The sequence below is a fragment of the Vulpes vulpes genome, chromosome 2 (assembly GCF_048418805.1).
Source record: "Vulpes vulpes isolate BD-2025 chromosome 2, VulVul3, whole genome shotgun sequence".
In the NCBI taxonomy this organism is placed as follows: Eukaryota; Metazoa; Chordata; class Mammalia; order Carnivora; family Canidae; genus Vulpes; species Vulpes vulpes.
Genome location: NC_132781.1, coordinates 154,057,762 through 154,080,243, shown reverse-complemented (window position 1 = coordinate 154,080,243; position 22,482 = coordinate 154,057,762). Strand labels below are relative to the sequence as shown.

Below are 22,482 nucleotides of genomic sequence, written 5' to 3'. Positions count from 1 at the left end.
TCCGGCTCCCTGCATGGAGCTTGCTTCTCCCTCTGCCTGTGTCTCTGCCTCTCTTTCTCTCTCTCTCATGAATAGATGGGCAAAATCTTTGAAAAAAAAAAAAAGAATAAATTTGTTGGATATAGCTCTATCAAATTATCTGGAAATTTTTAAGTGGAAAAAATAAATAGTAGAGCCATAGTTCTATTTAGTATGTTTAGCATATTTGTTTTCTGTCTCTGTGGAAAAATGTTTTTGATTCATGTTTGTGGAGCATTGCTTCTTAGCAGACATGATTTATTGCCATTTCTGCCATACTCACAATATTTATGGTACTATAGTTGGTACCTATTATGGTACCTATGGTTGGTTCTGTTTATATTAATTCACAATATAGTTTGAGTTTATTTTAACCATTGTAGTGATTTAAAACTATAATATTCTGAGATATAAGAAGCATAATTTTATACTTAAACAGTATAATACTTATTTATTTATTATTATAAATAATAAGTTATGAAATAAAACAAATTATTTGGGGCAGGGAGTCCACGTTAGAAACATTTTTTATGTTGAGTGCTAAAGAGTTTATTCTAACAAAACAGGGATTTCTAGTTAGACAATTGGAAAGTTTCCTCCCTAGAACTTAGAAGGAACTACTATAAAACTTAGTGTTAAATTCTGAGTCAGTACCCCTGCTGGCACATAATGAATGGAGATTTCCAGCTCAGGGGATTAGCGGTGGATTCCCTGAAGGGGAGGTACTCCAAGGAAAAGGAACTATATTCTTTAAATGTTACTCACGCTATCATTTAGAAACTAGCTATTTGAATCCTTGACAGCCAGTGTGGGCATACTTCGGTCTTTGCAAATCTCTGAGACCTTTTTTTCTAGCCAGCTGGGACTCTTAGGACTAGAGCAAGTTTTGGTTTCTCTTTTATGGGAAGAATGACAGCTCCTCTCTCATGAGGTGCGTTTCATCTCTCTTGGTAGAGTGTTGTAACAGACGGGGAAAAAGAAACACGGATTAATGAACTAGAAAAGACTGTTGCCCTTATAACCTAAAGCTGATGTTACAGAGGCGGCCTACAGGAGTGGGACAGGACACAGGCAGGAGGGGACAGGCTGGCATGGGGGCAGGGGGTACCATCATTTGCATTCACTACCACACCTGGCCCCTGGGAGTCTGGGAGCACATACCCTTCCAATGGGACAGCCGATCGTTACCTTGGGGAATGGCAGGCCTAGTGTTGCTAAATTTTCTGAGATTTTGAAGAGATGCCAAAGATAGATATCTAAGTCTCCCAGTTATAAAGTCAAGGAGGGTCAAACAAAACATGTTTCTGGGCCAGATTGGCTTACCAGTTTGGAACCTCTGCACTTGACCCTTCCTGTTATTCTTACATTTTGTTCCCTCCCACCCCTGGCCCCACCAATCAAAACTTGACTCCTATAGGAAGGACTTTTCTATCAGGGAATATCGGGTAAATCCCATGAACTAATCTGCCACATGTTAAAGGGACCTTTTTGCCTTCTCCTTTCCTCCAGTTCATGGCATTCCGGAAAACACACACCTGTTGACAATGTCTCCCCCGACCCCCACTGCAAAGACCACCCCTTTTATAGTTGAATGATCACACCTGACTGTGAGGCTTTCAGAACATTTAGACGAAGGGACAGCCAGCCTTTTTGTGATAAGAAGAGTGGTTTGGGTCTCTGGTGTTCCTCAAACCATACAGTCCAGAGAGCTGCTTAGCCCTCCTATGCCTAGGCCTGGTGACTTCCACTCCAAGATGTTCCTCTACTGTGCTCTTGGAGCATAAAATACACCAGAATTCAGGACCTGATGCTGGTTCTTCAGACTTCACAGCCAACTGGTTTAGAATCTGACCTCCCAGCACCATCCCTTATGATATGTGTCTACTTGTGAAGCCTGATGTCAGAACAATGTCTGTTTTTCCTTTCCAGAGGGAGCTAGATCAGGGCAATAAATTATAGCTCTGGAGTCTAGATTTAGAAAAACTATTGTTTTAAAAAGAAAAAGAAAAACTATCGTTTTGATAGGAACTGATGAATGGGAAGTAGTTAATGTAGATTTAGGAAGTGAGGCATTCTCTACTCCAGAAAGTTAAATTCCCCCTTTTTTGGAGCAACCTAAAAAGTTATGAAGTAAAAGAGTTGGACTTTCCCTAAGGCTTTCAGATTATTCTGAAACTGACCTATTACATGGGCAAATCTAAGAGTAACAGTGAACATTGAAAAGCCATAGAAAGATTAACAGCCTCCGCTTTTATTTTTTTTTAAGTTTTTATTTAAATTCTAGTTAACATACAGTGTAATACTCATTTCAGGTGTATAATATAGTGAATCAACACATCATACAAGATCCTGTGCTTATCATAACTTGTACACTCCTTGATCCCCATCACCTACTTAGCCCATCCCCACACACCCTTCCGTCTGGTAACCATCAGTTTGTTCTGTTATAGTTAGGAGTCTGATTCTTGACTTGCCCCTCTCTTTTTTCCCCTTTTTGCTTATTTGTTTTATTTCTTAAATCCTACGTATGAGTGAAATCATATGGTACTGGTCTTTCTCTGACTTATTTTGCTTAGCAGAATACTGTCTTGCTCCATCCATGTGGTTGCAAATGGCAAGATTTCATTCTTTTTGTGGCTGAGTAATATTCCATTGTGCACATATATACCACATCTTTATCCATTCATCAATTGATGGACACGTGGGCTGTTTCCATAATTTGGCTATTGTAGATAATGCTGCTGTAAACATCAGGATGCATGTATCCCTTTGAATTAGTTTTTTTTTATTCTTTGGGTAAATACCTTAGTGGTGCAATTGCTGGATTGTAGAGTACTGTTTTTAACTTTTGAGGTCCATACTGTTTTCCAGAGTGGCTGTACCAGTTTTCATTCCCACCAACAGTGCAAGAGGGTTCCCTTTCTCAACATCCTTGCCAATACCTATTGTTTCTTGTGTTGTCAGTTTTAGCCATTCCTCCTTTTACAAATGGAGCTCATACTATGTCTAATGTTTTGTAACTTGTATTTTTCACTGACTATATCATGAGCATTCTCCCGTGTCATCAAAACTCTTCAATAATGGTTTCTTTCTTTTTCAAAAAAATTTTATTTATTTATTCTAAATAAGAGAGAGGCAGAGACATATAGGCAGAGGGAGAAGCAGGCTCCCTGTGGGAAGCCTGATGCGGGACTCAATCTCAGGATCCCGGGATCATGCCCTGAGCCAAAGGCAGATGCTCATCCCCTCCTGCCGCTCAAATGCCCCTCCACAGTGGTTTCTTAATGGTTGCATGTCAGTCAGACACATGAATATACAATTTATTTAGCCAGTCTTCTGTTGAATATTTAAGTGTTTCTGATTTCTTTCTTATTAGCAATAATGCTGCAACACTTTTACATAAATCTTTGTGTGTGTCTCCAATTCTCTGAATTAATGTCAGGGAATGCGATGCTGCATCAACACAAAAAAATATGTTTAAAGCTTTTAATATAAACTATCAAATCTGACCACATCCTTTAAGGACCTTATTAAAAAATACTAGTTGTAGCACTTGTAGCTTTATTCTTGAAGGGTTTCAAGAAGTCAGTTTCCCTATTTCCCTATATGACCAGTTATGTGAATGCTCATAGGACTCCTTTTCTCTTGTTGCATTTTGATGAAAATGAATGTGTTTACCTTTTGTGTTTGACAAAGTAGAGAGTAGAGACATAGGGTACTTTATAATATGGTTTTACTTAGTAATCATCAAGTTGTTGCTTATTTTTGGATATTTGTGCCTGGTAAGCAATTGTAGTACCACAGTGAGACCCGAGGCAACTTCATTTCACTGTTTTCAAAGATGTGGTCTGTGAAACATGCTGGAGCAGCTTCAAGTTAGTGTAGGCCTGGGGTGCCTGAGTGGCTCAGTCGTTAAGCATATGCCTTTGGCGCAGGTCATGAGACCAGGGTCCTGGAATTGAGCCCCACATCAGGTTCCCTGCTCAGCCGGGAGTCTGCTTCTCCCTCTGCCCTTCTCCCACCCCACCCTCCACTTGTGCTCCCTCTCTCTCAAATAAATAAATAAAATATTTATTTAAAAAAAAAGTAATATAGGCCTTACTGAAGATGGGATGCATTCAAGTTTTTATGTACATGTCCCATGCTGCCTGTCCTGTCAATGAGAATGACCTGGAAAGGAGGAGGGGAAGGAGTTGGTGGAGAGGATAAATACTATTTCTTTTGGAGACAGAGCTTTAATGTAGGAGTTCCGTGTTCTGCATAGACAGCTCTGTGGTCCTAAACAAGTCTTGTCTTGTATGATTAATGTGTACCAGGGGATCTCCTAATGGAATTAGGTCCTTACCAAGACCAAGCAGTTGCTCTTTATTCATTCTTTTCAAGTACACCTGCCTTCTTGATAAGCAGATACCCATTTACCCCTGTCTCCTTCAGCCACTATTAAACTAAAAATCTGATGGTCAGCTGTAGGTAGACCTGACCCTGTTCTGAGCACTGAGGAGTTGGACACAGAGTGAGGGTTAGAAACAGTGGTCTATAAGGATTGGAAGAAACTTTAGAAATACTAGTTCCAGCTTCTAATTTTATAGCACAGACAGTCCCTGGCCTCAAAGAATGTATGGTCTTTGTAGAAATGTGATACACACACAGGAAAAGATTAAAAACCAAAACAAATTTAAAAACAGCCCAGGGCAATGGTTTAATGCCAAACAAGAAGCACCAACAGTAAGGGCTTTCAGATTTCAGAGGGAGAGAGAACTTTGGGTCCTGGAGATCAGTACCTCATGCTGGAGAGTTTGTTTAGTTTTTGTTTTTATTTTTTTAACTGGACCCTAAAGAGTGAGATTTCAAAATTGGAGGCCATTTCTCCCCATGGGGTTATATAATTAAAGGCAGAAGATGTCTGGAAACAAGGAGTAGGTAATTTTGGCTGGTGCAGCAGGTTTGTTAGAAGCACCCATCTTTCAGTCACTTAGCTGTATAATTTGGAGATGATCTCCTGAAGCCCCTTTTCTTTTTTTTTTTTTTAAGATTTTATTTATTTATTCATGAGACACACACACACACACACACACACACACACAGAGGCAGAGACATAGGCAGAGGGAGAAGCAGGCTCCATGCAGGGAGCCTGACGTGGGACTCGATCCAGGGACTCCAGGATCACGCCCTGGGCTAAAGGCGGCGCTAAACCACTGAGCCACCTGGGCTGCCCTGAAGCCCCTTTTCTTACACAGCAAGCAACATTGTAAGTTGTATTTTTTTTATTAAAGTATAGTTGACATAATATTGAATTAGCCTCAGGTGTATTACATAGTGATTCAACAATTTTATATATTTTATGAAACAACACAGTGATATGTGTATCGTGATATTATTGACTACATCCCCTATGCTGTACTTTTTATCCCCATGACTTATTTATTTTATAACTATAAGCACGTACCTCTTAATCCCCTCCATGTATTTCACCCTCCCTTTCCACTTTGGCAACCACCAGTTTGTTCTCTGTATTATAAGTCTGTTTCTTTCTTTTTTTGTTTTATTTGTTTGTTCATTTGTTTTTTTAGATTCCACAATAAGTGAAATCATATGGTATTTGTCTTTCTCTGTCTGGCTTATTTCACTTAGCTTAATACCTTCTAGGTCTATCCACGTTGTCGCAAATGGCAAGATCTCATTCTTTTTTTTATGACTTCAATATTCCATTGTGTTTATATACCACCACATCTTTATCCATTCATCTATCGATAGACACTTAGGCTGCTTCCATATCTTGGCTATCGTAAATAATGCTGTAGTAAACATAGGGTGCATAGATATTTTCATTTTTGTTTTCTTCAGGTGAATACACAGAAGTGGAATTACTGGATTGTATGACACTTCCATTGTTAGTTTTTTGAGGAGCCTCTGTACTGTTTTCCAGAGTAGCTGCACCAGTTGACATTCCCACCAGCTGTGCATGAGGTTTCCTCTTTCTCTACATCTTCGCTGGCACTTGTTATTTCCAGTTCTGTGCTGTCTTATGGAGTCTATAGCCTCTCTGTCACTAACTAGCTCTTTAGAGTTCAGAGATAACCAGCAGAGCAAGACTCCTCATCTTCCTGATGGTGTCAAATCAGCAGCCCTAGAAATATACACTTAGGTAGTTTTCTGGAGTGGGCATAAAGTGTGACTCATAGAGTATTTGGGGAACTTAGTCATCCCAAGGTGAAGTCCTATATCAAAAAAGGTCTGCTTTTTTGCAGGCAGGACTTACTTCCTAGGGAAATTTACTGCCTCAAAGACTTAAAGTTCTCTGAGCTGTCAGTCAAGCCTCATAAAGCCTCAGGGTTTATAGAACCCTGAAGTTATTGGCAGTATCCACTGGAGACTTTTACACCTTCAATGAAGTCATAGTGCTCTGGGCTGTAATTCAAGTAATTTACAGAAGATAAGGATTACAAACATTTAGGCACAAGTATCTCCCTACCTTTTCAGATACTTAAAAACAATACCCCTTTCAACTAAAAGCTGACACTTGAATACTGTACTTTGTTATACAACCAGGTATACTTCAAGATACTCAGAGATATTTTTCCTACTTAGCTTGCCTGGAAAACTAATGTTTGAGCTTCATTCTTTTGGTCAGCTAGGAAGTTACCCCTTATTAAAATGTAAATCTTTCCTCTTAATATTAAATAATTATCAAGCATTCATATTATAACTTACTCTAGTTGAATGGGATAAGGGAGAAGATGAGCTAGAGTTAAGGTTTGGAGCAGGAAGAGGGATCCTCACCTTGGTACTTAGTTGGGCTTTGAAGGCTGCCTGCCCCTCTGAGTGATGACCCCACCTACTGCTGTGTGTGAGGTAGTCTGCTGGGAAGTCAGAGGTCATTTACAGGTTGCAAGTTGGCTGCTGTCTTTTAAAATTATTAATAAAAGTGGCTAGGAAAGGTGTCTATACCAAATAGGTAACATTTGGGGTTAGTTAGAACCTTGGCTTATCTAACTGGGCACAAATGGACATATTTATTAGACACACAGACTCTAGCTTTGCCATATCTGTATACAAAGTGTTAACACCATTGGGCAGACTTTATAAGGGTGAAAACTGGTGCTAGAGGAGCTGGGCTAGTAGGAAGTACGTTTACTTCCTGCCTGAGCCCTATCAAAGTTTGTTAAGATCTGTCTGGCCCGATTTCTTTTCTTTTCTTTTTTTGGGGATGAGATTGCAGTTCTTCTGGAGTCAAGTTCCCTTTTATACCTTAATCTTTTGTATAAGGAAGAGAGTAGGATTTAGCTCTGATAAAAGGGGCCTGAGCTTGTGGATGCATTTTCAATCGTCCTTTCTTTTGATCCCTATTTACAGAAATCAGTTTTTAAGGTTATAAACTGTTACTTCTGCCTCATTTTCTTCCTGACCACTCACTTCTAATTCAGATTATAGCTATTGACATTTTCATAAAACCCCATGAATACATGTGAAGATTTGCATTAACCTCTAACACCACTTAATCAGGACCTCTTCATGCTTAACACCAATAAATTATACATCTGCATTTTATCTAGGAAGTATTGACCTTCAGCACCAAAGGGTTAAGTATTCCATTAAGATAAGTAGTAGTTATTTGTCTAATAAATGTCCCTGGCACTTTGACTGGCTTGATTCAATACAATTTACTAATTCACATAATTCTTTTAAAACTCATGTTCATTTTTCTTTTGAGCATATGCAAAAATTGAGATATATTATAGAAAAAAGGATTGTATAGTGCATCCATACAATGGAATATTATGCAGCAATTAAATTGTTTATGAAAATTTTCTAGGGGCTCCTGGCTGGCTCAGTCTCAGTAAGTAGAGCACACAGCTCTTGATCTCAGGGTTGTGAGTTCAAGCCCCCCCACACACACACACACACTGGGCAAGAGCCTACTTAAAAACAAAACAAAAGTACCTGATGGTGTGGAAAGGTGTGTACAAATGCAAACTGCATATATGGTACTCTCTCACCAGTAATAAAAAATAATGACATGTATGAAGAAAGAGAAAGAAGACATGTGCAGACCAAATGTGAACAGTGAGTGCTTCTGTCTAGATGAGAAGATTAAGAATTACCAACATTTTTATTCTGTATTTTTACTTTTCTGTTATTGTATGCAGTTTTTAATCTTGACTGGGTGTCACTTTTGCAATAAAAAATTCATACGGGATCGTAATTCATTTTACCTTAGTAAAGATTTAAAATATAGTGAACATGCAGGGTTAAATTAATGCTTTCTCTGAGAGACCATGCAAAATTTCCCCTCAGACGTTTTTAAAATTCCTGAGTTTTCCATTTAGCACTTTAAGTTATCTTGTATGTCACCATACATACAGTGTTCCTACACATCAGGGTTTATTAAACTGGGAATGCTTGGTGTTAGCTCACAGGTTTGCACAGCTATTTGGAGAACAGCGATTCAAAAATTAATAGTTATGAAAATCCTGAAGCATTTTAATTTTACTTCTGGTCTTGTGAAATTAGGTTATTTTATTTTAAAAATAATCTTTTTATTGAAGTATAACACACATTCACAAAAGGGCACAATCTTACAAATTTTCATAACCCTGGTAACTATGCTGTTTTATTTTTGTTGTATTGTCTTTGACAAAATTTCCTAATTCTACCTAAGAAAATATATTTTTGTTCAGGGTTCTGTGGTCTCTAGAAGTTACACTCAAGATATTTTCTACTTTTTGTTCTTGTAATGGCATTAACTCTGGGTTTTTACATTTTTCAAAGAGCTCTACATTTTCATTAAGAATATTGCTGTTTTTCTTAGTTCAGGGTAGGAAAATTGGCCTTCACAGATTAAAGATGCAAAATAATAACTGCAAGAGTGTTGACATCTAGCCTCTGCAGATTTAATTTTTCTTTCATTCCCAACTGTGGCAGTGCTTTGCCCCAGTCTGCTAGTTCTGTGGAACTTGATTCCTGTGCCTCTGCATATGATACAGCTTAGGTTGCTAATCTGAAGAAGCAGATCAGCAGCCGGCGGTAAGTGTGTCAGGCCTAGAAATCCTAGACTGAGCTGTGAGGAACTTTAGAAGTCCTTAGCCTACAATGGGGAAACTGAGTCCTGGAAGGTTACATGCCTTGCCCAGGGTTGCAGACTTGGCACCAGAGCTGGATCTAGAATCCTGATCCTCAGCCCTATTAGTAAACTCCTCAGCCCCATTAGTAAACCAGGCTAAGCCCCCTATTCTCATCTTAAAACTCACCGTTTCTACTAAAAATGCAATCCTCAGACTGTGAAATCGACTTCTCCAGAAAGACAAATAACCTGACACGTTTTTCAGCCAAACTTCTTAATGGGGATAACCTGACAGCATCGACCTGTTTTGGAAAACATCCCTTGGGTTACTTCGGGTGAATGAGGGATGGTGTGGGGATGGCATAAATGCCAGTCTGTAATTGTTTAGAGCAGTTCTGGGAGTACATTCAACTGGAATAACCCTGGCAATAGGGAAAGTGGCGTGATGTTGACTTGTGACCCTTCCCTGGGGAGTGAGCTATGTCAGGAGACCCAGCACTGCTTCTAGAATACCGGGTCTCTAGTGTTCCTGAGTACTGGACAGGCTACTGTGCCTAAGAAATGACCATCGATGTTTCATGACCTTTTATTTTTGAGATTTTATTTGAGTTGACCAAAGGTAGATAGAAAATCAAAGAGCAGTTTTGTTTACTAAGGGAGGCCAGACAACATATATTTAGTAAGTGTTGATCACTGTGGTGGTCTCTGGGGACTTAGTGCTTCAGAAAACATGTCTGTAAGGACTTAGTCTATGGGGCTGCCGTTCCAAGGAGAGGTCATCACTGCCCTCTAGAAGTCTCGGTTCTGTTGGCGTGGTGGATTTGCGACTTGCACCAGGGTCCCATCAGAGCACACGGACTTCTGCCTGCCTGCTGGTTTGTCGGGAAGCATACTTTCTCCGTCCTGCCCGTAGCCATCCTTGGCCTGACCTTCAGGGCCGGTCTCCACAGTCCCATCCACCAGACCATTCTGCCCTCTTCTGGCTCTCTTCCCAGAGCACAAGGCGGAGGAACAGAGGCCGGGCTGATTGTTCCGTCCCCAAATATCTGTGGCTGCCCGCCCTTTGGAGCTTCGGAGCATGCTTTCCCCTTGTTGAGAATGTCCCTTCCTCCCCTTCTACTTCTCCAAATCCTGCCTGGCCTTTGAGGCCCAACCTGATTCCCCTTTCTTGTTGTCCAGGCTCCTGTGGCGCTTCTCCCACTCCCCCCTGCCATGGGTGCCATAGCCACGGCTCGGCCTGCCAGAGGAGGGAGCAGGCTCTGGGGCCTGTGTGACCAGGGGCTGGAGCCTTTCCTGGGTCTAGACGTCTTCACCTGTAAGAATGGGAGTGATAAATCACCCCCAGCCCACAGTCATGCAAACTCCGTGAGTTCATACCATCGAGGCCTGTGGAGCGGTGCGTGGCACAGAAGTTCTCCTTGAGTGCCAGTTGTTATTCCTCCTCACGCATATTTAAGCCAGCCTGCCTCGTGCTGCCGTCTGACCACTGCAAGTTGCCATTTGTTGGCCCCTCGTGAAGTTACAGAGCCCTGTCCTGAAGAGAGTCTGGATTTTATACTTTCTGTTGACCCTTTTTTAGTCCTACACGTGCATATGATCATTCCCCAAAATCTACCGCTGAAAACAAAGCTGTTACTGTAGTAAGAGAAGGTAGAGGTTAAGGAACTGAAGAGAAAAGATAGGCTTCAGTCCACAGATGGAGTTTTCTGACAATTCTCAGAGTGTGTCATCCGTTCCTGTTTGCAATGTGGTTGAGTTGGATGAGCTGCTTCTGTCACAGTCACCAGAAGTGTGAACATCATTTAAGTAAGGATGCTAGCAGGTTCAGAGGTTGTCTTAGACACTTCTTCCCTGGGCCTGTGGTGGAAGGGAATCAAAGATGGTTAAGTCTGGCCTATCAGAACATCTCAGAGCAGGTGGGGCATGAGCTGACTATTACTAATAAATCTCCCTTGCCGAAGAGCATAGGAAATTCACCGTGTGTGTGTGTGTGTGTGTGTGTGTGTGTCAGGGAGGACCCAGGCCTTCTGCCACCCTCTCTCTGCCTTCCCCTGCTCCTTTATTAGCAGCCCGGGAATTCACAAGCACCTCAACGTTTGGAGGAAATCAGGTTACTCTCTGATGGTGGGAAGAGGTGGGGACCAGGCAGAAAGGAGCACTCAGCAAAAAACCACTTGCACACAGGAGTCCCTGGTGTTGGCAGGAGCTGCCAGAGGGGTCTCCTGCCCTCCCCCAGGGACGCCTGGGACTTCAGCTGGGGTCTCCTGCAGAGCCCTGTCGGGGGTACCCTTTCCCTGATGAAAACGCCTCACTTCTTCTCCTAGGCTGGAACAAGACATTAAAAAGTTAAAGGCTGACCTGCAGGCCAGCAGACAAGTGGAACAGGAGCTCCGCAGCCAGATCAGCTCCCTCTCCAGCACCGAGCGAGGGATCCGCTCCGAAATGGGCCAGCTCCGACAGGAGAATGAGCTGCTGCAGAACAAGTATGTGCGCCTTTTGGGCAGGCCTTTGGTCGTGAGCCAGGCGCCCCACTGTTTCTGTGGTTTCCAGCGATTGGAGCAAACGATTTGTGATGACAAAGGAACCTGGCAGAGGCGGTTTCAAATGAAATGTTTAAAATATTTAATTTAGTACCACATAGTCAACATGCCATACAATCTAGAGAAATTTAACTGCATCTCAACAGAACAGTTGATTAATATTATCATCCTTCTTTAATAACTTCTTCTCTTTGTTTAAAATAGCCATTGAGCTTTGTGATAATATAAGTAAAATTCACAAGAAGTCATTCTGCCACAATTTGAAAATCTTGCTCCTTTGAATGAAAGTTTCCAGAGAAACAGACTCTATTTACTTTTATTTCTGGAACTAAAAAAATGACATTGAACTTTGATTTTATTTGAAGAGGCAAACAAAAAGCCAGCGCTTCTGTGTGAATTTGTTTATGCTTCCCATTGATTCATCCTGGAATTACTTCTTGACTCAATATTGATCTGTCCTTTTTTTTTTTTTTTTTTTTTTTAAATCTCTCAGCAATGTGAGCCTGGGGTAGCAATTACTATTACAGGCTCTGGGCTTTCCCCATTGAAAGGCGAGTTCTTCAAAATCCTTGAGGAACATAACTCAAAAGCTAGAGCATCATAAGCACATAACTGCTCCATTGCTTCTGACCTATATATGCAATGACTCTTGTGCTGCTCATAGAGAACATCTTACCTTACACTGATATACCGAGATGAACTCCCTTTGTATTGCTATGTAAAGCTAGGGGTAGGAGGAGGCAGGGCAGGGAATACGGGTGAAATTTCTATCTGAAATTAAGCACCCTATGACTCTAACTCCAGGATCTATTTTAGGATACTTTGAGAAAACATCTCACAGCTGGGAAGGAAAAGCTGCAGTAGGCCTGCAGCATAATTATATTCAGGCAAAGAAAATCCTTTCCTCTCCTACCCTTTACCTCAGCTTCAGTGGGACTGGTTCCGCCAATAGTTCTTTGATCAACTAAAGTTCTTTCAAGGTTCTTGTGGGGCAGGAGAAGTAGTTCTACGGCTATCTTTCCCTCTGATAGAAACTTGTTCTGTTCTTTTTTTCTGAATTGCCTTCTATAGATCACTTACCATAATAGGGCAAAGGCTAGGTCTTGTTCTGTATCTTATTAGGCAGCTTGTTTGTTGGTATTTAGGAATTGTTAAAGAATAATGAGAAGAAAAAAAAAATAATAGTGTGTTTTTCTCGGGCACTCTGGGAGCTGACATTCATGATTTGCTGTTCAAAAGAGGAACCATGTTTCTCCAGCGTTTCTAGTGGGCATTTCTAATGACGAAACTCTGTATGATAATCATTTCCATATAGATTACATAATGCTGTGCAAATGAAGCAAAAAGACAAGCAAAATATCAGCCAGTTGGAGAAAAAGCTAAAAGCTGAGCAAGAAGCCCGCAGTTTTGTAGAAAAGCAATTAATGGAGGAGAAAAAAAGGAAGAAGTTGGAAGAAGCTACTGCTGCCCGGGCCGTTGCATTTGCTGCCGCATCTAGGTATGTCTGCTCCCCCACCCCGGCACTGCATCAGAGGGGGGCCTGCCTTGTGCCAAGACAGTCACGGGAGTGTGAGGCCTCGGGCAGGGTTGGACTAGGACCATCTCACACGGATAGGTTGCTACCAAGTACTGTTTCATGAGCTGGCTAAGCCCCATCTGTGCAACCTGTGCTGCCTTGTAACAGCTTCATCCCTCAGTGACCTCATCTAAAAAGAGGGATGAGGGCATCACTGTGCCTCCCACACCTGAGAGGCAAAGTGCTGCTCTTAAAAGAGTTTCCAGTCACTTTCTGTATGGCCAGTAACTACTAAATACTTGGAGAGATTCCAGTCTGGAATTTTATTCCCTTTATGGAACTGTCATTACTCTCTACTCTCAGGTGTATGTGTTTCTGAAGTTTTTATCTTAAAATAGAAGAAAGGAAAAATCTTGGTTGTCCAAGTACTTTGTATTGACTGGCTGCTCCCATCTTTGTTGGGTATCAGCAAACCGTGACATGAGCTGGAAAAGATGAAAAAAATAAGTAAGTCACTATTAGATATCATTGAATTTGTGGAGTGATGAGAATCGGGGACTATTTCTATACCATTTAAAAGTATGCGAGTATTCCAGAAACTGAATTCCAGGAAGGAGAGAAGATCCTTAAGAGCCTTTGGCGGCAGGGGTCATTTTTACTTCACTTTATCACTTTCTCTTTCCTTTCTTTTTTTTGACAAGTGAAGTCCATCTGTGTGGTGGGGGTCAGTTATAAGTTTATAGTTGCAGAGTACGGATAAATTATTATTTGTTTCATTTAAAATTTTTATCATAATTTGTATCTATATGATATAATTCTGTAATTCTTCCTTAAATCTTTCTTTTTTGTATGTGGCATGTTAAAAGCCTTGCTTTGGGTTCTGGCATTTGTGGAACTGATGGATCATCATTTCACATTTAAGGAAATAATAGCCATAGAGACCTCTTTCCACCTAAATGGTCCTACCTCCCCCAGAAGACTCTGTTGTGCAGATGGCTGAGCTCACTGGGCCCATCAGCATCTATACAGACTCACAAGACACTTTGCCAGCCTGCCTAGGGTGTGGGGGTTTTGTTCATTTGTTTAAAGATTTGTAAGCATAGGCTTCTGAAAAAAGCACACATTTCTGAAGCATTTACGCTTGCAGGGGTTTTTCTGAACTGTCATCTGTTGTGGTTTATGCCAGCTGAATTTATCCAGCACCTCCTACCCTGAGAAAAAGTCCACCAAGGAGGATATGACAGTTCCTGAACCATATTGTTCAGTATCTTATGCCTGAGAATCAGTAAATTGGTTTCAGTCTCTTTCCTGATTGTCTTTGGCTTCCAGTCAAGTTTGTTTGGGTCTTATCCTTAGGTGGTCCTCCTCTGCTATCACTTAGGCAGAGGCTGTTTTTATTCTCAAGTAAATCTCAAGGTGCAAGTCTCTCATTGGACCTTCCTTTTTGGTAGACAGAGGACACCTACTTTCTCCATCTGGCTGTTTCTGAAACCTAGACGGTTAGGTTTGGACTGGCCATTGCGATCATATTTTTTTTTAGTTTGTCCTTATTACAGCCGTGAGAAGCAACAATGCTGTGGCAACTTCACAACTCAAGAAAGGTCAACTTTCCAAGGCATAGACCCTCAAAAGTGAAAATTTTTTTTAGTTCACTGCCCCCTGCTGGAGATAGCATACGTCTGGTTTTCTCTTGCTTGGCTCACAGGCGCTGTCTTAGGTCATATGGCCTGGTGGGGAGCTTGCTGCATTGGGAGGTTAGAAAACTTCAGTTCTTATCCCTGGAGTTCTGTGACCTACCAGCTAGGTGAGGTTGGACTGGTATTATATCTCTGTAGTCTCAGTTTTCTTATCTGGAAAATGGAACAGTATATCCTACCCTTACAAAGAAGGCAGATGGGTAAAATACCTCACTTGGTGTCTGGTTCATATTAGATACTCAATTAATTATTTTAGATCATGTCAAAATTATCAAAGAACAGAAAATGAGTAGACTTAGCCAAAATCTAGAACTTGAGAGACTCTGGAGTATAAAAGAAATATCAATCTTGCAGCTAAGTAAACCTCTAGTCTTTTAAATCCCTTTCTTTCCTTCTCCTCTTTTTCAAAAGGGGGGAGTGCACCGAAACCTTGCGGAATCGGATCAGAGAATTAGAAGCAGAGGGCAAGAAGCTCACGATGGACATGAAGGTGAAAGAGGACCAGATCAGAGAACTAGAACTGAAAGTTCAGGTATGAGGAGCACAAAAGACTTTCTCATACTTGGGTTCTTCTTCTGTGTTAGCTGTGTGCTCTGTGTTGCAGTGTAGAGATGGTGCCTCTTGATAGTAGGCCAAATCCCATTGTATCTGAAAATCTCTGTATGACAAAAGGAAGCTCTATCCTTGTGCAGTTCATTCAAGTCACATCAATTAGCTGGATTCTAATACAACCAAAAATGTTGACAATCTTTTGACACAGTTTATACCAAAATTTGACCTACTGTAGATTCATTTCACTTTTTTCAGGTTATAGGTTAGATCTGTGTGTTTTGGAGCTTATGCACCTCTTCTTAGCCCTAACCCTCTGTCCACCACCAGGGAATTGACCATTCTGAATGCTCTCAGCCTTGTAGATTGCAATTCTGAGCAGTGCATGATGGGGAAAGCTGCCAGTACTGTGGACACAAGTTTTCTGGGCAATGTGTACCTTAGCCAAGTATTTGGCACTGGTTCTCCAAAGGGACATTTAAAAGTAATGTCACATACTGTAAAGTTACAGTAATTTAAATCACGTGGAACTGGTAGGAAATTATGGACGAGTCAGTGGAGTAGAATAGATGACCTAGAGACAGAGCCTAAAGCATGCAATAAAGGTGGCAGCACAAATGAATGGGAACAGTGAGGACTGTTCAGAGAAAGGCTTCCAAACAGATAACTAGAAAAAAAATTAGAAACTCATCTCATACCATACAAAAAGAAATTTCAGATGGAGCTGACTACAGGGAAAAAAAAAAAGAAGCATTTTGTTTTAAACTAGAATTTGATCTTAAAACCAGGAAAGATTTTCCAAACAAAAATAATGGAAGAAATCACAAAGCAAAACAAACAAAAAAAAAAAAAGGAAAAAGAAAAAATCAGAGAGCACAGATATTGGAACACATATAAGGAATTAATACTCTTGATATATAAGTAATTCATAAAATTTATTAAGTAAAGCTCAAATATTTGGAAAAATAGGCAAAGCATACGAACAAATAGTTCATAGAAGAAAAACAAGTGGCTTATAAGAATATAAAAATATATCCTCATCAATCACCAAAGACCTATAAATTTAGTTATTACTTAACTACTGTGAAATTTCTATTTCTCTTTTTTAATTGGAGTATATTTGGCACACGATGTTACATTAGTTGCAAACGTATGACATAATAATCCCACAACTCTGTATGTCATGCTGTGCTCAGTGCAGGTTGTAGCTACTAGCTACCATCTGTCACCATACAACACTATGATGTTGTTATAGTACCATTGACTCCATTCCCTATTCTGTACCTTTTATCCCCATGACTTATTTATTCTGTAAGTGGAAGCCTGTACCTCCCATTCCCCCTCACCATTTTGCCCACCCCACCAGTTCTTTGTATCTGTGGGTCTGTTTCTGCTTTTGTTTGTTTGTTCATTTGTTTTAGTTTTTTAGATTCCTTATATCAGTGGAATCATATATTTGTTTTTCTGTCATATTTCATTAGCATAGTTTCTTCTAAGTCCATCCATGTTGTCACAAATGGCAAGATTTTATTATTTTTTACAGTTGAGTAATATTCTGTGTGTGCACATATGTCTGTGTGTACACACACACACACACACATCTTTATCCATTCATCTTTCAGCGTACACTTAGGCTACTTTCATATCTTGGTTATTGTAAATAAGGCTACAATGTTTATTGGAGGGGTGAATATCACTTTTGGAATTAGTGTTTTTGTTTTCCTTGGGTAGATACCCAGTAGTGGGATTACTGGATCATACGGTGTTTTTACTTTTAATTTTTTGAGGAACCTCCATACTGTTTTCCACAGCAGCTGCCCTGCAGTAGTTTATGTTCCCACCAGGACTCCCTTTTTCCACATCCTTGCCAATGCTTGTTATTTCTTATCTTTTTAATAATAGCCATTCTAACAGGTGTGAGATGATTTTGTGGTTTTAATTGCATTTTTCTGATGATTAGTATTGTTTTCACGTATTGGCCATCTGGATGTCTTCTTTGGGAAAATATGTATTCAGATCCTCTACCCATTTTTAATCTGATTATTTGGGGTTTTGGTGTTGAGTTGTATAAGCTCTCTATATATTTTGGATATTAATCCCTTACAGAATATATCTTTTGCAGCTATCTTTTTCCATTCAGTAGGTTGCCTTCTCATTTTGCAAGTTTTTTATTTTGGTATAGTTCCAGTAACTTATTTTTGCTTTTGTTCCCCTTATCTCTTGTGAAATTAGCAAAGAATGTTTAAATAATAATATCAGCCTGGGTGAGGATGAATGAAATAGGCCTCATAATTGCTGGTGGAGATATAACTTTCTGGAAAAGTTCATATACTTTTTAAGTATTTCCTTCCTGTTTTAAGACTCTTACTAAATATAAATATTTAAAAATCTCATCGATGATTGATATATGAAGATGTTCATCATATGGTGTGTAAATGAAAAAGAAAGCAATCTTAACAAAGGGAGATTGTTTGATTAATTATGATGCATATAAGTAGGAATATTATACAGCCATTAAAAATCATATTTCCAGAGAACAGTTGAGATTATATAAGTTTTTTAAAAACTGTATTCAAAAATACACATAGTATGACTTCATTCATGCTAAAAGATACACATATAAAATACTAAAGAAAAATACATGAAGTCTTTCACAGTGTCAGGATTTTGAATGATTTTCATTTTCTTCTTTGAACTTTAGTAAATTTCTAAATTCTCTGTAATATGTTTGGATTTCTCTCAAAATGAAAAAAACTAAAATATTTGTGTGTATATATATACATATATGCACATACACATATCTGTGTATTTAGAAAAACTAAAATATTTGTGTGTGTATATATACATATATGCACATACATATATCTGTGTATATATGTATCATATATATATATAGGTTTTTTAGATGTTTTAAGATGGGTTTATTCTGCAGTATTTACTGTCAAAATAATGAACACTTTTATAATCCTTAGTGCAGGTGGAGAGTAGTTTTGGCAGATTTTTAAAATTTATTTATTTATTTATTTATTTATTTTGAGTTTTGGCAAATTTTATTGCAGCATTACAACATTTGCAACTGGGAGCAAGGAAAAAGTTCTTTGTGATTCTGAATTGGGCTTGTAAGAAAGTGTTTCATCTGGAGACAGAATCCACTATTCCTAGATACAGCCTAACACAGTCAAATTTATCTATATCTATTAAAATATTTTTATATGTCATATCATCATATAAATACATTTTGTACTCCCTCTAAGTGGTGAGGACTTAACCCATTAAACACCAGGATTCTGTATTCTAGGGGCCAGGTCAGTAATAGTGGGATTTTATTTGTGATTTCAGGCTAATTTGTAGACATCGATGCCAAAACTATCTTGTAACATCTTGCTGCTTTGATGATGTTGATAGGAGCTTCGGAAGTATAAGGAAAACGAGAAGGACACTGAGGTGTTAATGTCAGCCCTCTCGGCCATGCAAGATAAAACACAGCACCTGGAGAACAGTCTGAGTGCAGAGACAAGAATCAAGCTGGACCTGTTCTCTGCACTGGGGGACGCAAAGCGACAGCTCGAGATTGCCCAAGGTAGGAGAGCAGCGGGCCCCATATGCGGTGGTGTGGCTGAGAATGCACAGGGATGCAAAGAGCAGAGCTCCCTTAGAGCTCAGAACCAAAAGCATTCAGTTTTCTTTTTAAGTGATTTGATTAAGTGCCCAACATGGACATCTAGGAGTCCTCACATGAATTCATCCTGCAAACATATTTTGAGGTGAGAATACGTCAAGTGCAAGGCACCCAGAGAAGTGTATGAAGTTTCTGTGCTTGAGGAGCTCACGGTACTGTTGAAAAAATAGGGAGCTGCAGAGCCACCAAAGGGTGCCGGTGGGGCAGTATATACAAGGTTGTGGGAACAGAGGGGAGAGGCAGAGACTAAGCCAGTCTGAGAGGTAAGGAGGGCTGTTTCCCAGGGGAGCTGATGTCTGAGCTGGGTTTTGAATGATGAGCAGGGGTTAGCCTAGTGAAGAAGCAGTGTAGGGGGCAAGGGGCAGAGAGGCATCTAAACAGAAGAAATCTCTTGGGTGAGGCAGGGAAGCTAGGAGGGCCTGATGTGTTCCAAGCTGCAGCTGGCTCTGCATGGTTCCAAATGAGGGAGTGGTGGGAGCAGCCTCTGGATAGCCCGTTGTTCACTCAGTAGGTATTTCCTGAGGCCTGTGTGCCAGGCACTGCGAGACTCCCTGAGGGGATAGGCAGTCACGAACAAGCATAGAGCGGAACAGGTACTGATGGGTGCAGGGATGAAAATGAAGCAGTGTCGGGCAGGATGTGAGTGGGGCCTATGGGGCCACTGGTTCTAAATGATGGTCGTGAGAGGAAGTTCCTTTGAATAGGTAGCATTTGAGCAGAGGCTGAAAGTAAGAGAGTAAGTGAGCCCTGTCAGTCTTCAGGGCGAAGAAGCATGTGTGGCAGCCAGTAGGGCTGCAGCCTGAGGGATAGGGAGAGTTGTTGGAGTCGACAAGTCAAGACTGGCAGGAGCCACTTTCTGCCAGACTTTGTAGCCCATGGAAAGAACTTTGGACTTTACTCAGAGTGACACAGAAAGCTTTGGCAGGTTCTGAACAGAGGCATGACATAGCCTGATGAAAAGCAATTTGAATTTTGTCCAAGACATTGTTTAGCCAGCAATAGATTACTGAAAAAAAAATTCAAACACTTGGACATAGTAGTTGAAAAATATTTCAACAGGTACTTAAAGAGTATTCAAAGCATTGTATTAGAAGCTAAAGGGGAAACAAAGATGAACAAGATGCAGTTTAGTGGGGGAAGTAACTAGGGCAGTGGTGCTCAAACTTTTTGGTCTTAGGGACCCCTTTACACTCTTAAAATTATCAAGTACCCCAAGGAGATTTTTTTCAAGTGGGTTATATCTATCAATATTTATCTATTAGAAATTAAAACTTTTTTTCAAAGGATTTTATTTATTTATTTGAGAGAGAGAGAATACAAGCAGGGGAGGGGCAGAGAGAGAAGCAGGCTCCCCGCCAAACAGAAGCCTGACTTGGGGCTCAATTCCAGGATCCTGAAATCATCACCCGAGCCAAAGGCAGACTCAACCGACTAAGCTACCCAGGTGCCTCAGAAATTAAAACTTTAAAACATGTATTAATTTATTTTTAAAATAACATAATAAACATAATTTGTTAACATATTTTTATGAAAAATAACTATATTTTCCAACCCTCCAAAAAATTGAATGAGAAAAATGGCATTGTTTTACAATTAGCAGATATCTTTAATTTTTGGCTTAATAGAAGATACTTCAGTTCTCATCTCTGTTTCTACAGAGATGTCTGTCTTGTCTGTCTTGTAATTTTTACTTGCAAGTTGTTTTTGGAAGGTACACCTGGGAGGGAATGTGTGTGAAGAAGGCAAATGATATATGTTAGTATTATGACAAAGATAGTATGGACCCTGTGGACCCTGTGAGAATTATTGCACTTGGGCAAGCCACCAGAAGAGCCTGCTGCCATTACGTAGAAAGGCCAGAGCAGACATCAAGGATGGCTTCATGAGGAAGGGGATGTTGAGTGGGCTTTGAAGGATGAATTCTGAGAACAGAGAATGGCAGGGGAAAACATTGTTACCTGAGGGAAGTGTGTAAGCAAAGGAAAGAAGTGCTGGGAATGTCCAGGTGAGCAGGGCAGGGGCCTCCAGCTGGAGGGTATGGGAGGTTAGGAGGACAGTTGAGTGAGAATATGTTCCTAGATTCTTTAGGAGGAAGGGGTGACATGTTCTGGCCATCATTTTGGAATAGCAATGTGAAGGATGGATTTGAAAGGTGAGATTGCATGGAGGTAGAGGGGCCTGTTAGGAAGCTGTCATGGTTTTTTGTCTGAGAGATGATGAGAGTGGGGGAAGGAGAATAGTACAGGCGGGGAGTGAAGGAAAGTGGAAGCACTGGAGGGATGTGGATGGATAAAGTTGCCGGAAGCAAGGAAGAAGAGCAGACCAGATTCAAAGGAGAAGAAAGAATGAGTTTGGTTGGAGATGTTCTTTATTTTTTTTTAAGACTTTTACATTTATTTATTCATGAGAGATGCAGAGAGGGAGAAGCAGGCTCCCTGTGTGTTGCCCAGTGCAGGACTTGATCCCGGGACCCCGGAATCACTGTGCTAAAGGCAGACGCTCAACTGCTGAGCCACCCTTGGTTGGAGGCACCCTTGGTTGGAGATGTTCTAATTTGGAGTTGCTTCCTGATACCCAGGTGGAAGACGGTTATCAGTCAGTGGGAATTTGGGGTCTAAACCCAGAGAAAGGACCAAAACTCCAGGAGGGGGAGGAGTATAGAAGTTGTGAGAGGTTAATGGAGCTGTAGGAGTGGCTTGGGATGGTCCAGGTGGTAGCGCAAGAAGAGAAGTGGGTTGAGAGTCATGCTTATTAATCTGTGAACTCAGGGGAAAGCATTTAAAAAGAAGGTTCCTGGGGAGACACCTGGGTGGCTCAGTGGTTGGGTGTCTGCCTTCAGCTCAGGGCATGATCTCGGAGTCCCAGTATCAAGTCCCTCATCGGGTTCCTTGCGTGGAGCCTCTCCCTCTGCCTATGTCTCTGTCTCCCTCCCTCCCTCTCTCTCTCTCTGTCTCTCTCTCTGTGTCTTTCTGTGTGACTCTCATGAATAAAAGAATTTAAAAGTCTTAAAAAAAAAAAAAAAAGAAGAAGAAGGTTCCTGGGAATTCTGCTTTAAAGCTGAACTTCTAACCATACACTGGGTTTTTTTGTTTTTTGTTTTCTCCTCCTGGCTCAGCTTGCTGAGAAGTGGCCACCCCTTCCTGATTCATTTCATTGACTTGGATTTGTACACTTGGTGGAGATACCCCTGGAGCAAAGGAGCACCTGGTCTTAGAATAGCCAAGGGGAGTTTGGCTCCCCAGCACAGACTGCTTCCTTGTCAACCCAGGAATTTCTATAAAGTGACAAAAAAAAAAAAAAAAGCAAAGAACAGTGCCTTTTCCAAAGCTCTGGGAATGTTTGCATATTGCTGATTTAAAGAAAAAAATCAAACTTAAATCTGCATGAAAAAAAAAGATACAGTGGCTCATATATCAGATGCT

The 22,482-nt window shown here is 40.6% G+C and overlaps 1 protein-coding gene and 1 long non-coding RNA gene across 3 annotated transcripts in view; one reads left to right on the top strand and one right to left on the bottom strand.

The window, feature by feature from the left end:
* The window catches only part of MACO1 (macoilin 1), a 59,177-nt gene that overhangs the window by 34,254 nt on the left and 2,441 nt on the right, over positions 1-22,482 (top strand). Inside the window, exons 7-10 of the mRNA XM_072750711.1 lie at positions 11,404-11,562; positions 12,935-13,117; positions 15,244-15,364; positions 18,787-18,961. Coding sequence (XP_072606812.1) covers positions 11,404-11,562; positions 12,935-13,117; positions 15,244-15,364; positions 18,787-18,961 — 638 coding nt within the window. The remainder of the gene's footprint in view (positions 1-11,403; positions 11,563-12,934; positions 13,118-15,243; positions 15,365-18,786; positions 18,962-22,482) is intronic.
* The window catches only part of LOC140597983 (uncharacterized), a 49,213-nt gene continuing 38,168 nt past the window's right edge, over positions 11,438-22,482 (bottom strand). For both annotated transcript variants that reach the window (XR_012000101.1, XR_012000100.1), the window contains 2 exons: positions 12,700-13,620; positions 11,438-11,664 (listed from right to left, as the gene is read on the bottom strand). This is a non-coding gene — a long non-coding RNA (uncharacterized lncRNA). The remainder of the gene's footprint in view (positions 11,665-12,699; positions 13,621-22,482) is intronic.